We start from the raw sequence: 14,895 nt of genomic DNA, 5'->3' as shown, positions 1-14,895 counted from the left end.
AAAGAATTTCCTGTGCCATATGTCTTTTTTAATGTTTAACTATTGTATAAAATGAGTGCTGGTTTCCTGTCAACCTGAGGAAGAACGTGGAGCCCCTAGGACTCGTGCCTCTGATTGTTTTGAACCAGGGCAAAGGCAGTCAGACGGCTACACAGTGAAGTGACGGCTACTGGGGTGTGGGTGTGTGAATAATTAAAAAAAATGAAATCAAACTTCTTGGATATTCTAGTTGCTAGCACATAATGCCTTATGCAACGAAGCTCTCCAAGCAACAGTTTAATAAAAGACTGGACAACTGAATTTTGTGGAAAAGACTATAGCTAAAGGTAATAATTAAAACAAGCAACATTATGCATAATTTCACAAATCAGTACCTCTTCCAGCAAAGTCATTTCCTCACTTCATGTTCTTCTAAACAAATGATGCTTAAAAAGTGACACAGAGAGATTAACAGCTATGGATTGACATCGAAGGTGTGCTAAGATTGTCTCTAAAATGATTTTTTCCAGTGTAAGCTACTCTTCAAATATGACGCTCCCTGGTATTTTATACCTGGACTTTTCCTTCACAGAAAATTAAAACTTTGCTGATAGGTGCCAAACTAAGTAATGGTTTAAAGACGTAGAATATCAAAATTACAAAAAGGGCACCGTTCCTTTACCTTTTACTGCCTGAACCTAGTTTGAAGCCCATTTATCAAACTACGAGACTGATTCCCTAATTAACTGCAGCATCTAACCTCCTGCTCCTGCACCTTCTTACATAATTTATTGCCAATTCATGATAAGAATATTACAGCAGAAGCCATGCAAAAAGGAATTAAACATACAGGAAACACAAGCAACGTTGTTCCCTTTTCATGACGATCTTTGCTTCTTCCGAGACAGACAGACTTAACATTTCAGGAAAAGCTACATAAGGGTGATAAGGGAGTTTAAATCCAGCACTCAAAGTTATCACGGGCTACCCCAGACACTTGCTGAAAGCTTGGAAGATCTCCCTCACTTTCCTTTAGTAGAACTGTAGCATCACGAGGAACACAAAAGGATAGCTACCCAGCTAATGCCACTGCTCATCTAGAAAACAGAGCGCTACAAAATTCAAAACAATTATTTCTACTTCCAGCCACAATGCTGGCAAGTTGTGTGACCAAAGGAAAGCCTCAGCCTCTCTGCCGCTGCCTTGTCCTTCACCTGGCTTTATTCAGAACCAGTACACAACTTGCATGCAAAGAAATCAGTACAATGGTGACCGAACTGAGCCATGCCTGCGTACTATTTTAATACAGTTAACAATCAGTTTTAACAAACTCGGGGAGAAATTTCAGTGGTTTGGGCTTTCAGGGAGTAAAGGAACAGAGGTGCTCTTTGCCCTAGAAGAATCTCCTTAAAACATCTGTGTTTATGATGATACCTTGAATGAACTTACCATAAAGCACAAGATTAATGAATAATTTATGAGGATTAATTCACAAAAAGGCACGTTGCCACTGAAAAAAGGTGTTATTGGTTACTCCCTTGCAAATCCCCCATTCTCACTACTATAAAAGGATGCCACTGCATGGTAAATAACCTTTGAACATTTTCTTATCTCATGTGCAAATACTGTTTCTGCCTGTACCATGTTGGACTGCAGTACATGGGAGGTTAATTCATACTCTTTTTCCCCAGCCCCAAACACCTGCATATGAAAATGGAAGAAAAAAAATTAAAGAAAAATTAAAAAAATATAGCAGCAACTGGCACTGTGAAAATCTTCACTGCAGAGTTAACCTGATAGTCTCAAATCAGTCTGGCTTGAATGAGAACAGGGAAATAACAATCCAGTGGTTCAAACTGACCCAACTAAACAGCTGATCAGTTCTTTTAACTTGAGTTGCAGCCAGCTCACCTGACTGTCTAGTCGGCAAAGGTAAAAGCACATTGACACGGGTCGAGGGGTGGCCTGCACGCGCAGGACTTCAGAGTAATCCACAGCGACAAGAAGCCAAGCAGCCCACAAGTCCAGTGGAAACGTACAGTGGTGCCTATGCAGGGCAAATGTCAAATGTGGGCATGCTTAACAAAGATGGAGTATTTGGAATAGAACTAACTAATCTCAGAAGAAAGACAGCCCTTGCTAACTTGAATGCAGAGGGCCTGCAGGAGACCAAGGAATTAGCTGGGCTCTCTCCTTTTGTTTACATCAATTTTTTAACAGTTCTTATACTTTCTGTGCATAACACTTTCTCCACGAGTCCTGCCTTGTCTCACCCAGCTGACCAACTTCTGTAGAAACCGATTAGGTTATGAAAATGTGTAGAGGTGCTATTGTACACATGCTTTGTAAGATGGAGTATCACACGTAAAAGAAAACTGCTTGGTATGCTGTAGGATCACAAAATCAAGTGCAAATAACCCAGTGTAACACTAGGGATATGTTTGTAAAATTTCAGCAGAAGGCTGTCAAGAAGAGAAGATCAGAAGACAGATGAACCCTAAGGCCAAGATGTCTACAGATGGAGCCATGAATAAATTTTCTTGGCACTGCCACCTTAAAATAACATCCTACAATTTCATGAAGCCTCTAGAAAACACAAATTTGTATTTTAGCTTCACAATAGCACATTATGAATTTTAGCACTCACTTACTTGAATAAAAGCCTTTCACATTCAAACACAAGCTGAAAAAGTTTTCCCCAAAAGGGAATGACAGGGCTGAGTAAGTTCTAACGTACAATTAATTTCTCAGAAACTCCAAAACAATTAAGCACTCATACAGATACTCAAGTGCTACCAACTGCATTTCTACATGTTAGAAAAAGTTACACAACAGAAAACGAATAGCACTAAGTCCCACAGGTTTCCGCTAAAAGACTACTTACATACAGGCCAATTTCCATGGCACGCATTTTGTGACTAAAAGGCAAAGCCATGGCTCTCTCATAAAGCCAAGAGCTATCTATAAAGCAACTGAAGAGGCTCATTTCCAGCTAAGAGAAGTGGGCTTGCACAGTGTGTCCTCTTTCTAGTAACCAGGAACTGCCAGACAGCAAAACCCAAAAGCAGCAACTACCCAACAGCAACAAAACCTCCCAAAACCACTCTGCTATAATGTACAACCACTGCTGTAGGATGCAAACCAGTACTTTGCTATTACATGTTGACTATGTAAGACTTAGATTCAAGGGGTTTAGACAAAGTCATAAGATATAAAAGACATTATGATCACGTGAAGACAAAGTTCAACATAAGCCCTTTGGTAGTATAGCTGTCAGTGTCTCAAGGCATGCCCTGTGTTTCTTCTCCATTACAAAACTCTGTATCTGACTGAAAGACGAACTAAAAACCCCCAAACAACATAACATAAAGCTTTAAAGTCTGATCTGCAAACCTAACAAGAACTAGTCACTGAAAAAATAAGATTTTACACATTTCTCCCTTAAATTCCATTCAAGATATTTAACAAAGACACAGGGAGGCTGGAACGCCTATATATTTGGGACAAGTAGCAAATGGTCTGTGCTTTTAAAACCACTACTTTCACCTAACAGAAGAAACTAAGAGAAGCAGCATGACTAAGGAGAAGTCCCAATCGGCACTCTGCTGAATGGCAGACAATATGCCAGAAGTCAACTAAAAGGCAAAAAACAGTTTTTAAAACGTTCTTCCACTGCAATTGCTTGCAGCGTTGAAGAACTTCTCTAATTTGCCACAGTGTTTTGCTCAAAGTCAAAAGAGGATGTGGTGCAATTCTTCACTCTCCAGGAAAAAGGCTTTGAAACATTTCAAAACAATTCTTGGACTAAACAAAAATAGATTAAACTTGAGAAAAATTGCATCACTATCAAGTTTCCCTTTAGATGACACATGCTCATATTTTATACTTCCTTATCTTCTCAAAATGAGAAGCAGTACTACCCAGCAGTAGTCAACAGACTGTACTGGTGCTCACTAACTCAACAAGAGTCAGCGGAGGTGGCACCGATTCCCACCATTTTAAAGTATGTTGGTTTATAAGATAATTTTGCAGTCAAATGACTGCACTCAAGCAAAAGCACTGCCATTCCCATCCGCAAGGATTCGATGTGCTGCACCACTTGGACATCCACACCTTCTTTCAGGTGTTCAGCCCAAGGCAAATGAACTTGATCAGAAACTCTACATCATACTGCTGTCCCCATCCCTGAATAAGTGGAATCTCCCTTTGGAGGTACACAAACCAAAGAATCCTGTAGGTCGTTGTGAGGCAGCATGTGAGGCCACACATAGACTGAGGTGACAAGAGGAGCTCCCTCTGGCACTTCACCTACTCACTCAGTTCCAGCTGCATCCATCAACTTTTCCCAAGGACAGCCTGAAATACATGAGTCTCAAACTCTAGCTCAAGGGCTACTGTTTGTTTTGTTTTGTTTGTCAGGGTTTTTTAGGTGACATAAATCTTGACTGTTTCAGAAGATTTAAGAGATACATTACAAAGTGATCAATTAGTGAAACTTATTATTAAGACTGTCTATTCATGCAGTGGAAGGAAAAAAAAGAAATTAAGACATATCAAAAATAGATCATCACTAGTACACTACCTGTGCTGCAGGATTAACAGAAATCAAAATGCTTTGGTTTTCTAAGATTTACTTTAGCAACATTATTTACTGCTGTTCATTCATACTTGAAACTGAGTGCAGGAAAATTAATATTTCTAACTAGTTGGTCCTGGTGAGTTGCTAACCAGCCTCAAGTTTCCCGGCCTTCTGAAGTCATTCATTACCACATTTTAAATATACGTGGCACATAAGCTATACGCCTCATTGCTTATGGCACCCAATAGTAGTTTTTACATTATTTTCTATAAAGACATCCTCATATTTCTCATAGAAATCACATCAGCTGATAGCTTAGCAAAAATTACTTTAAACATTCATCACATCTTGTCCTAAGACAGCCGAGAAAATGGAACTTAGATTCTCCTGCCATCTCATGTTGTTATCAAATCTAGATTAAACTAATAATAACACATAAGCAGGTGAACTCAGACTACCAGAGTTAAGTCATTCACATTACTCAGTCCACCAATAGCTCCCTCAGACCCTGCTGAAACTACACAAATAGGATGAATATACTACATAAAAACAGCAGTCAAAAGTAGATGGAAGAGTAGCAAGAACTGTAACAGAAAGAAGTAAACAAACCATCCAAGTAATCAAATTCAATATGCAAGAGATCCAGTTTTGTTCCTCAAAGGAATATGGGTGATCAATTTTTCTTGACTCTTTACTTCAATATGGAAAAATGGTAATAAATACATCAGACAGCCATAAGAGAACTGATAAAGCCACCTAAGTATGAAAAACCCTTCAAAGCATAATCTGCTTTTCATGGAAATTAAATTCATCCAGATAAATGGGAGCCATCACTACACACACCATTTACTGCTACTTCAGTTTCCAGAAAACTGTTGCATAAACTTCTCTGATCCTCCAGGTGAATATTTACTTAGTTGAATAAAATAAAAACATTAAAGGTAAATATGAATTTTTAAAGTAAATCACATAAAACCCATTACTGTCAAACAGACTTATAAATAAAAAAAATCTGACTATAACAGAGGGCAAATAAAAACAAGGAGGTAGTTTTAAGTGATTTCAAATGGAGCTACACTGGCCCCACAACAACCATCACACTGAATTCCTAGGAGGTGGCAGCAAAATATTGTGTTCTAAGAATATCTAATTTACAGTTACAAAGAAATATTTACACTAGGAAGTTGCCACCTAAAACAACACTCTCTATGTCTATATTTAGTAAATAAATCGAGTCAAATCATAGTTTTGAAGTTAATAATAATTTCGTTAATAAAAACTAAATACCAATTATGAAAAAATAAATCCTTAAGCACATGCTTACCCTTTGTAACACAAGTAGTCCCACTGATTTAATAACTGGTCACAGATGCCTTCAGTATCACCTTGAAGCAATAGCTACAGCACCCATGTGTGCAGTGAGTAACACCGTAATCCATTCTACTGCAAAACTTCTTGGACATTTAGCAGTTTTACAAGTTAGAGGATAGAATTTTTATTTGTAGACTATGGGAGTGAAAAATCTCCCTCTTTCCTGACCAAAGATTATTTGGCATGCGAACAGCAATATCTCATTCTCATACTCCAGGGAGTTTTAACCTGCCTCTAGCTAAATGCTATACAATCTTTAGATTGCAGCAGAGTGTAAAAATCACTCTAATTAAATCAAGTAAGAACTGGTTTGACCAGTGTTACTGATCCCCCAAATAATTAAAATCAGTTACAAAAAGTCAGGGGTTGGTACTTAGCTGTACGTAAACTTGTGCTGATTTTTAAAATAAGTTTTGCAATTGAACAACTGGAAAGCAAATTTCAAGTAAGCTACAAGAAGAACCTGTACTGTTCCAAGTATAAACTACCACAGAACACAGTCTCGGGGCACTTTAAAAAAAAAAAAAATAAAAAAAAAATACCACAAGCTCTCACGGCTTTGCATTTGTTCTACGATGTAGTGACTGTATCGTAGAGAATGCGAAACTGCACTGCAAGCCAGTTGAAGCCTGACCTAAGGCAGCTGCATTTCTGATATATATGAACAGAATCTAGTTTGTGTTGTCACCTACTCTTACACCTATTTACACCAGCTTTGCTTCTATGCTGTACGATCTACCTTTTACACTGTTGTGCTCCCATTGTTGGACCCTGGTGGCCTTTCAGGGGCCAGCTGTGTTATCGTGTAACAAACCTCTGAGGGCAGACTGACAGCATAGTAGGTTTCTTTCCAGTCCTGACAAAGTTAAAGCAAAGCAATCAATAGTAACTCTGTGTGTCAATGTGCTTCATATGCACACCATGCAAATTTACCAGAAGGCAGCATAACAGCACGAGACTTTAGTATATTAGTGTCAAGTCCATTTTGTCCAAACTGGTGCCCTCAAGCCCCTAAACACCAAGTAAACTGGGAAAGAGTAGAAAGTGAGTGATTTCCCTTCTCACACAGAGCAGATAATTTCCTGTACTGTGCACAAAGTCTGATTGGTTTCCTGTCAGAATAGCTGGGTCTCTGAGTCTTTTGATCACTTTCCTCTGGCCCTTTACAGTTGCTCTGATTAGAGATTGATCCCCGTGCTGCTCTTTGATCAGCAGCTCCAGCAGTCCGCAGGTGCCATATATCATCACATTAGCAGGCCACAGCAGTATTAATGTCCCCCTGCTAAATTTACTGGTGCACTGCATATTCTGCCCATTCACAGAGCACTTGCAGAGATCTCTGAAACCTTGCTTTCTATTAGAAGATATGACGTAGAAAACTTTTATCTGGGGAGTCCCAAGTTCAAAGTTAAGAGAACTGAGTTAGCCTTGAATCTGCGTTTCTGCTTTATTTCAAATTTACAGTTCAGAGAGTTTTGAGAGCTCCCAGCTTGGCCTGTTGTGTTGGTTTGCACCCAGGGAGAAAGTTTGTTCTAGCTGACATGCAAAGCACTAAATTTTTCAACCCCCTTGTACATTAAGCACCAGGGTTTCCATGAATGTATGCTAACAGCCTTAATTCGAGATATTCTACACTAAGTGTGGTTTCATGCAGTATATAACGTTTCAGTTTGTAAAATATTCTTTAAAGTGACTTCATAATAGCAGTTCAAGAGGAAAGGCACTTAAAAATCTGAATAATGTAAATCATATGGAGTTCAGAGGCTAAGCAAATTACACACCCCGAAGTTGCCCTTGCTGTATGAAAGGAGTCTTTCTCCAGCTCTGCGCAGCCCCAGCCCAAGGGAACTTGCATTTGAGAGTTTTCTAAACATTTCAGGTACACTTGAAAGTTGAAAGTAATTCTCATTTCCTATGCAGGATTAGCTCGTTTCCAGCCCGTACAAAATACCCCTCATTCACGCACAGACACCCCCCGCTCCCCCCCCCCCCCCCCCCCCGAGAGCAAAGCATTTAGGGTACAAAGGTGCGCGGGTCGTTGGGGGGTTTTGGGGGTTTTGTTGGTTTTTTTTTTTGGGGGGGGCGGGGGGGGGGGGGGGGAAGTATTTTGCACCTCGGACCGCGGAGCAGGGAGCCTCCAAGCCGGCGCTGGGCTCCCTCCCGGCGGCCGAACCGCTGCCCTTTTACCCACAACGCTCCCCCGAAGGCGGCGGGCGAACACCCACTGCCGAGCCCCGCTCACCCCAGCCCGGCCACGGAGCTCCCCCACACACACAGCCCCCACACCCGCGCTCCCTCCGCGGCGCCGCGCAGCCCCGACGGCGAGAGAGCTCCGCTCAGCTCCGCGCCGGCCGGGCGCCCGCCCCCGCCCTGCCCCTGCCCCGGGCTGCGCGGCGGCGGCGGGAGCTGCTGCTCCTTACCGCTCTGCCCCTCCTTACCGTTCTGCTCCTTGGCGCCGGAGAAGGCGAACTTGCTGCTGAGGTCGGACTCGGCGGCGGCCCCCTGCCTCCGGCCGGCCAGGGCAGATGTCAGCAGGAGCAGCCCGAGGAGGAGCATTGGGCCGGCGGGGCGAGGGGCTCCGGCACAGCAGGCACTGGCGGCGCGGCACCGAGGCCCGGGCGTCTCTCAGCAGCGCCCGGCGCGGGCTGCGCCGCTGGGGAGAAGGCAGCACTGAGCCTGCTCTGGCAGCAGAGAATTGCAGGGTAGTTTCGACATAATCCCATCCAAAACTTTTTCCTAGAGCCCTTTTCTGTGTCTCCAGGTTTTGTTTATCTTCGGCTTTTTTTTTTCCCCCTCCTTAAAAAAAAAAAAAAAAAAGATCAAAGCAAAATCTGGACCCGGACCAGCTTCCCAAGGACTAAACAATCCCGGGCCGGAGGAGCCTGGGCTGGTGAGGGCGCGGGGCACGCAGAGGGGCCGGGAGAGGCGGGGGCGAGCAGGGCCGCTGCTGCCGCGGAGGAGCGCGCACCTGTCAGCCGGCGACCAGCGGGGGCGGGCGGAGAGGCGGCGGGAGGCGGGCGGGCCGCGCTCCCACAGAAATACCGTCCTCGCCCTCAACTCAGCGGCCGCGCTGCCAACTCGGGCCGCGTCTCTCGGTTCCCGCCTTCTCCTTCACCTGGCACGGCTGTTTGCGCACCGGGAAGTTGTCGGCGGGGAAGGAGGAGGAGAGCGGGGAGGCCTCCGCCGCTGCCCCCTCTCTCATGGCCAAATGGCGGCGCAGCAGGTGCTGCGGCGGCGGTAGGCGTGATGCCGCATCCCGCCCCAGCCCCCCGCTGCCTCACGAAGGGCTCTTCCTCCTTCCACACGCGCCAGATGAGGAACCGAGCTCACCGTGGTCTGGGGCCAAATTCTGGGTTTCCTAATGAGCGTGAGACGTTGTGCCGACTTACCGGTGTTTGTTTACTGGGTTCGTGCTTGAAAATTGGATGTGTAGTCGAACATTTCGTCCGAAGTGTGCGCCTTGATACTGGGAACTAAAAGACGGGGAGGAGGTTTTAAAAAGGCTCTGGGTGCACATTATTTTTCCTATGACAGAGCTTGCTACCCCGAAATGAGACCTCTAACATTTACATAAACAGATGGAAACACGTTCCAAACCTCCTGTAATTAAAGATCAGGGTATATTTTCAATCATTAATTCATGTTTTTACAACTGTCCCTCTCCTGCTGAAATGCGGCGATACCACTCAGTGAGGTGGCACCCGTAAACCAGGCAGGGTTGGGTTTCTTTTGCTGTTTCACCAGAAATCAGACCTGAATTTATGGCTAGGAGTATCCCCCCATTAACGCTGGTGAGGACTGAAAGGACTGATGATACTCATCACCCCTTAAGATGATGCTACATTCAAGCTTCTCTGCTAGAGCTAGCATTCCTAGTTTGCTTGGAAGAGGGCACCAACTATGACTGCGTGACAGTCTGCATAACAAAACAGATAGCGGGAGAGCAAAAGAAGCAGTAGGACGGACAAATCTTTTTCCCTGAACTGAGTTTTGGGAAAGTTTGTAATGGTGACTTCAGCCCCCATAGCTCTGAGGTGGTTTTGGGGACGGGTGGGAAGACCTGTGTGGCTGTGTACTCACTCTCTGTGCAAGATACAGAAGAGAGAAACTGAGTCTGCACTGCTGGAGTCTTGAGCACACGCTATATAAATTTCTTATCCTTTGACCCAGCTCTTTCCATTATATAACTGAGCTGTCTCTTCGCCTCAGCCAAAGTAACCCCTGAGACAGTGATAAACATCCACTCTGTTCCTAATAAGTGACATATTTCTAGTAGCAACTGAAAGCTGTCCAGCCAAGCTGGGCTGTCTTCTGAAAGGCAGACTCGGTGCATACCGAAAATAGCAACCCTTCCCTTACAGAGCATGAAGAAATAAATGTACTGCACAAAGCAGACTACGTAGTTACTTTTATTATTGCTGCCATTACTCATTATTATTTTTTGGGTTTCACTGTATTTTTAAATGGAAATAAAAACGACATGTACTGCTTTCCATGTCTTCTACTTTGATGATTACAAGCAGTGGGTGGGTTTTTTTAATCAAATAAATGAGGTATTGCACTGCAACTTCACTGTCATTGTGTGAGGATTTTGTGGGATTCTTTGTATTTTGGGGAACTGATGACAAGTTCTCTCTGAAAAACTTGGACCTAATGTCTCAGACTGCATATATGAAACGTAAAGGATCCGACGTCTCCCATAACTTTGAAAATCTAGGCTGCATCAGACCGACGTTTCATCTGGCATCCTGGCTCTGACTGTTCAAAGGAAAATGCAAGAACCCGCATAGTGGATGGATATGGAATAACACTGCCTGGGGAGGAAGCTTTCATTCTAAACCTCCTGTAATTAAAGATCAGGGTATATTTTCCATCATTAAGGCTCTATTTCTTTTTAAAAATGCTTTTGTTGTTAATCCCATGGAAAATCTTGTGTGTGGTAATCCCTATCTTATAAATGTCCAATCTTCTCTGAAATTCATGCTAAGCATTGATCACCAGCTATCTATGTTTATTTTTAATGTTATTGCTCTCCACTTGCATCAGGTATATGTATGTACATGAAAATATGTACACACAAATGATTTAACCTCTACCCAGTTCTGTGTTATAGCTCTATCATATCCTTTCCCAGCTAGGCATTTTTACTGCATTTTTTATCTGACTATCTCTATACCTTTAAGCTTTTCAGAATCCCATCTATTTTTGTTATGTTTTATTTGGGGTAGAACAACCAGAACATGACATTCCAAGTGAGGACCTAATCTTGACATATACAGTGAAGATAAAACTTTTTATTGTATATAGTATTTCTTAGGCATGCCTTTATCTTTTTATTGGATCTACTCATGCAATGATCCACAGAAGTATTGACATTAAAAAAATATTCTGAATGGTTTGATAATTGCGACAAGCTAATGTATGTGTAGTTCAGCTCATTCCTGCCAGGGCACATTGCCTTGCCAATACTGAATTTCACTTGGGACTACTATGCCGATGCATGTAAGAGTTCTGGTACTCCAGTGCCCAGTACAGATTTCTCTGGATATCGTTAAGACTCATCTGTATTTTGCTACCACAATGTTCACATTCTTTTCTATGTCCATAATAAATATTTTAAACTACACAAAGCTTTGTATTCATAACTCTTCTCCATGCTGAGAATTACACTTCAGTCTTTGTCTTGAGTATCAGTCACCGTGATGTACCTCATCTCACAACTACTTAGTTTACACTATGTAGTCTTTCTGAAAATGTATCAAAGACCTTTTTTTTCCCAAGGGTTTTGTAATATAGTCTATAAAATTGTGTATCAAGTATTTTTTAATTTAAATATTGCAACAGACTTTTCTTCATTAATTGCCATCTTCAAATACTTTGAGACACAGACTTTGCTCTGTAGAATAGCCATGCTGATTTGACACATTTTCAGATTGTTCTATGACTTTTTTTCATCAACCTCATTTAGAACTTTTTGAAGCAGTTTTTCTTGTACTTGAATAAAATCTGGATTATCCCACAGGAATTTATTGTTATTGAGACCTAGCCACCAGAGAAGGCAATGGAAATTTGGCCTGCTAGGGCTCCAGAGACTTGCTGTGGTGGTGTACAGCCTCTGTACTCCTGAACTATAAATATCCATGAAATGAAAAGGCTTTCTCTGTGATTATTATTAACTTAGAGAGTTACCATTAAAATATACATTCACACAGTCTTCACAAACTTCACTTCCATCAATAAAAAGAATTCTCTGCACCAAAGTCAGAATAACATCATCACAGCACTGACAAAGGTGGACGGTTTACACACACTCCACCCCTCATCCCTTCACTGCTTTTACAACAAAGATTCCCCACAGTGACTTGTGGAAGTGGGCTGGAATTGGCAAGATGCATAGGTGTTCACAGACTGCCCTTTGTGATTTGGGCTGATACCAGGAGATCTTGACTGACTTCAGGGGGCTCTAGATATCCCAAGCAAGTTCTGCAAGGAAGCACACTATTTCATTTTATTGTATGGCGTCTTCAGAACTTTTCCCAGAACCTTCCCCCCCCCCCCCCCCCCTTCATAAGATATGCAACAAGATAAGCATTTCTCTCCTGAGGAGGAATAGGATGAGAAACAATATTTGGGGGGAAAATAGGAAAAGGCTGAGATATAAACTCATTTTTAGGCATGATGTACAACCAAAGGGAAATGCTTCTGGAGACATGTAGCTCCACAAACGCAATTACTTCTATCAAATTCATGTCTTATGAGAGATAGAGCTAGGCATTCATATAACTTTGCAAGAATAGGACCCCCTGTTAGGAAAAGAAGTTTGATTCCATTCTTTCCCCACAGCTTGTTTCACTTCCTATTATGAATGGGGGGAAAAAAAAAAAAAAGGAATTAATACATATGTATTTTTATATTCCTGTGTATTCTGAATGTACCTGTATAATCTTTGTGAGTATTTTGCAAAGCTTAGCATGTAATTTAATAAATATCTGCTCATCCAGCCACACAGGCAAATGTCTGCTTTTGTGCTAGGTGCTCTTAATTTCAGTGTAGTTACATATGAATTAGTTGCTGGTGTAACAGGGTTGAGGTTTAAATGCTTATGTTCACATTACGCAGTTATTTTTAACTCTGCAAAGAAGCCTTAAACAGTTATTGAATATTATGTTTGTACAAAATCTGTTATGGATGAGTGATAAATATGAAAACAGAAATTGCAGCAGAAACACTAATTGTCTTTTAGAAAAACAACAATACGATATTCTGCTCTCATGATCACTGAGAAATAGAAAAAGAGGCATTTGTACAAATAAACACAACCCTTGTAATCTTACTAATGTGGGGTGGAGAGGCTGCATATGGAATTGAAGAGAAAATCATTCCTATATTAAAGAGTACTCCTGTAAATGAGGTAGAGCTAAATTTTAGTGTTTCAGCCTTATTGTTCATTCTTATTGAATTTGTAAACAAGTTGAATATTTGTGGTCCCGTTTCTAGGTTACATTCAAAAATATAATAAAGAAAAAGAGTGAAGTCCAAAGAGGCTTCAATTATGTTGATGTTTGTACAGTGTGCTCAGACACAACCAGAGAAGAAGGAGCTCTGAGTGTACTTTGGTCACAACAACTGGAACCACAACTCTAAATGAAGTGCCACTTCTATTTTGTGAATCTTAAAATGAGACTTGGGACTTATAAACACACCTAAAGATGAGCATTTGAACCCAGACTTCTAAGCATATCAATGTTGTCCTGCTCAACATTGCATAGCTTAAACGATTATTTTTCAAATTGACTCAAACATTTGAGAACCAAAGTCCTTATTGGACTTTTATGTGTTTTCCACTTATAAACATTGCTTTAGAGCAGTCACATTTAATAATTCCAATTATTTTATCAACTACATACACATACATAGTCCAAGCTACATGCTGCCAGTGCAACTTTGCTTTAGGTAGGCTGTGGGAGCTGCACCAGGAGACAAGGAAGGAGCCCCACTAGAGGTCTCCCAAACTATTTAAAAGAATGCTACCCACTTCTGGCACTTGGTGACTCATTTGGGTCTTGATGGTCTTCCAAAGTCAACTTGAAAAGAGTGGAACGTAGCTAACTCACTTAGGCCTTGTCACACGTTTGCTGAACTCAAGCATGGACTGCACCGAGGCCTGAAAGGGCGGCAGTAGCCAGACTTGAAGTAGGCGTTTTCCCATGGGGTGTGCAGGAGTGTTCTGCGTACGAGGGTACTCTCTCAAAGCATTCACTTTCTTTTGTATGGTTTTAGAGTAGAATGTTCCTCTGATCTCTTAAGACTTACACCCCAATTCAGATGCCCCTCAGTATTCAAACACCATATGCTCTTAAAAACATACTCCAGTAGGTGCCTGAAGGACTGTGCGCAGATGGCAGGCTTGCTCAGGTACACAGGAATGTTGGCTTATTTATGACTATGTATGCGATGACTTTGCTTATGTCAGAAGCCAGAGAAGCTTTCTGGCTGCTTTTAACCAGATGACATCAATTATTGATCAATAATATCTTAGGTTCTATCAGCATGCACAAAATCCTGTCATGATCACAACTGAAGATGGCATGTCTCTACATCAGCTCTAAATAGCTATTGAATTCTGAATAACTATTGAAATTGGTCTTTCTGCCTGTCTCCTTTTCACTGAGCATTACAAGATAAAGGTTTTCAATCAGAATACAAATTTTGGTTAGTATTTTCGAGCATTACTAACCACTTCTATAGTATGTATCATATAGATACAAAGTTAGAAAGCTGTATCCAGATTCAGTAAAATTAACAGTAAACTGTATTATTCAAAAGACATATAAACACAGTCTTTCATACACTGGTAAAAAACACAGCATTACAAGATTTTTGGGTTTTTTCATTGTCATACTGAAATATTTCTAAGGTATTTATGCATGCACATTCTATGGCTTTGAAACTGCTCTTCAGAGAAA

General features: G+C 41.6%; 1 protein-coding gene across 1 annotated transcript in view; it reads right to left on the bottom strand.

Moving 5' to 3' along the window:
• PDGFC (platelet derived growth factor C) overlaps positions 1–8,485 on the bottom strand; it is a 133,341-nt gene extending 124,856 nt beyond the window's left edge. Inside the window, exon 1 of the mRNA XM_086464475.1 lies at positions 8,368–8,485. Coding sequence (XP_086320601.1) covers positions 8,368–8,485 — 118 coding nt within the window. The remainder of the gene's footprint in view (positions 1–8,367) is intronic.
• Positions 8,486–14,895: the final 6,410 nt, after the last annotated feature.

The sequence above is a fragment of the Leptosomus discolor genome, chromosome 4 (genome assembly GCF_034619465.1).
Source record: "Leptosomus discolor isolate bLepDis1 chromosome 4, bLepDis1.hap2, whole genome shotgun sequence".
NCBI classification, from domain to species: Eukaryota; Metazoa; Chordata; class Aves; order Leptosomiformes; family Leptosomidae; genus Leptosomus; species Leptosomus discolor.
The sequence above is the reverse complement of the archived record's forward strand: the minus strand, read 5'-3'. Positions and strand labels throughout refer to the sequence as shown.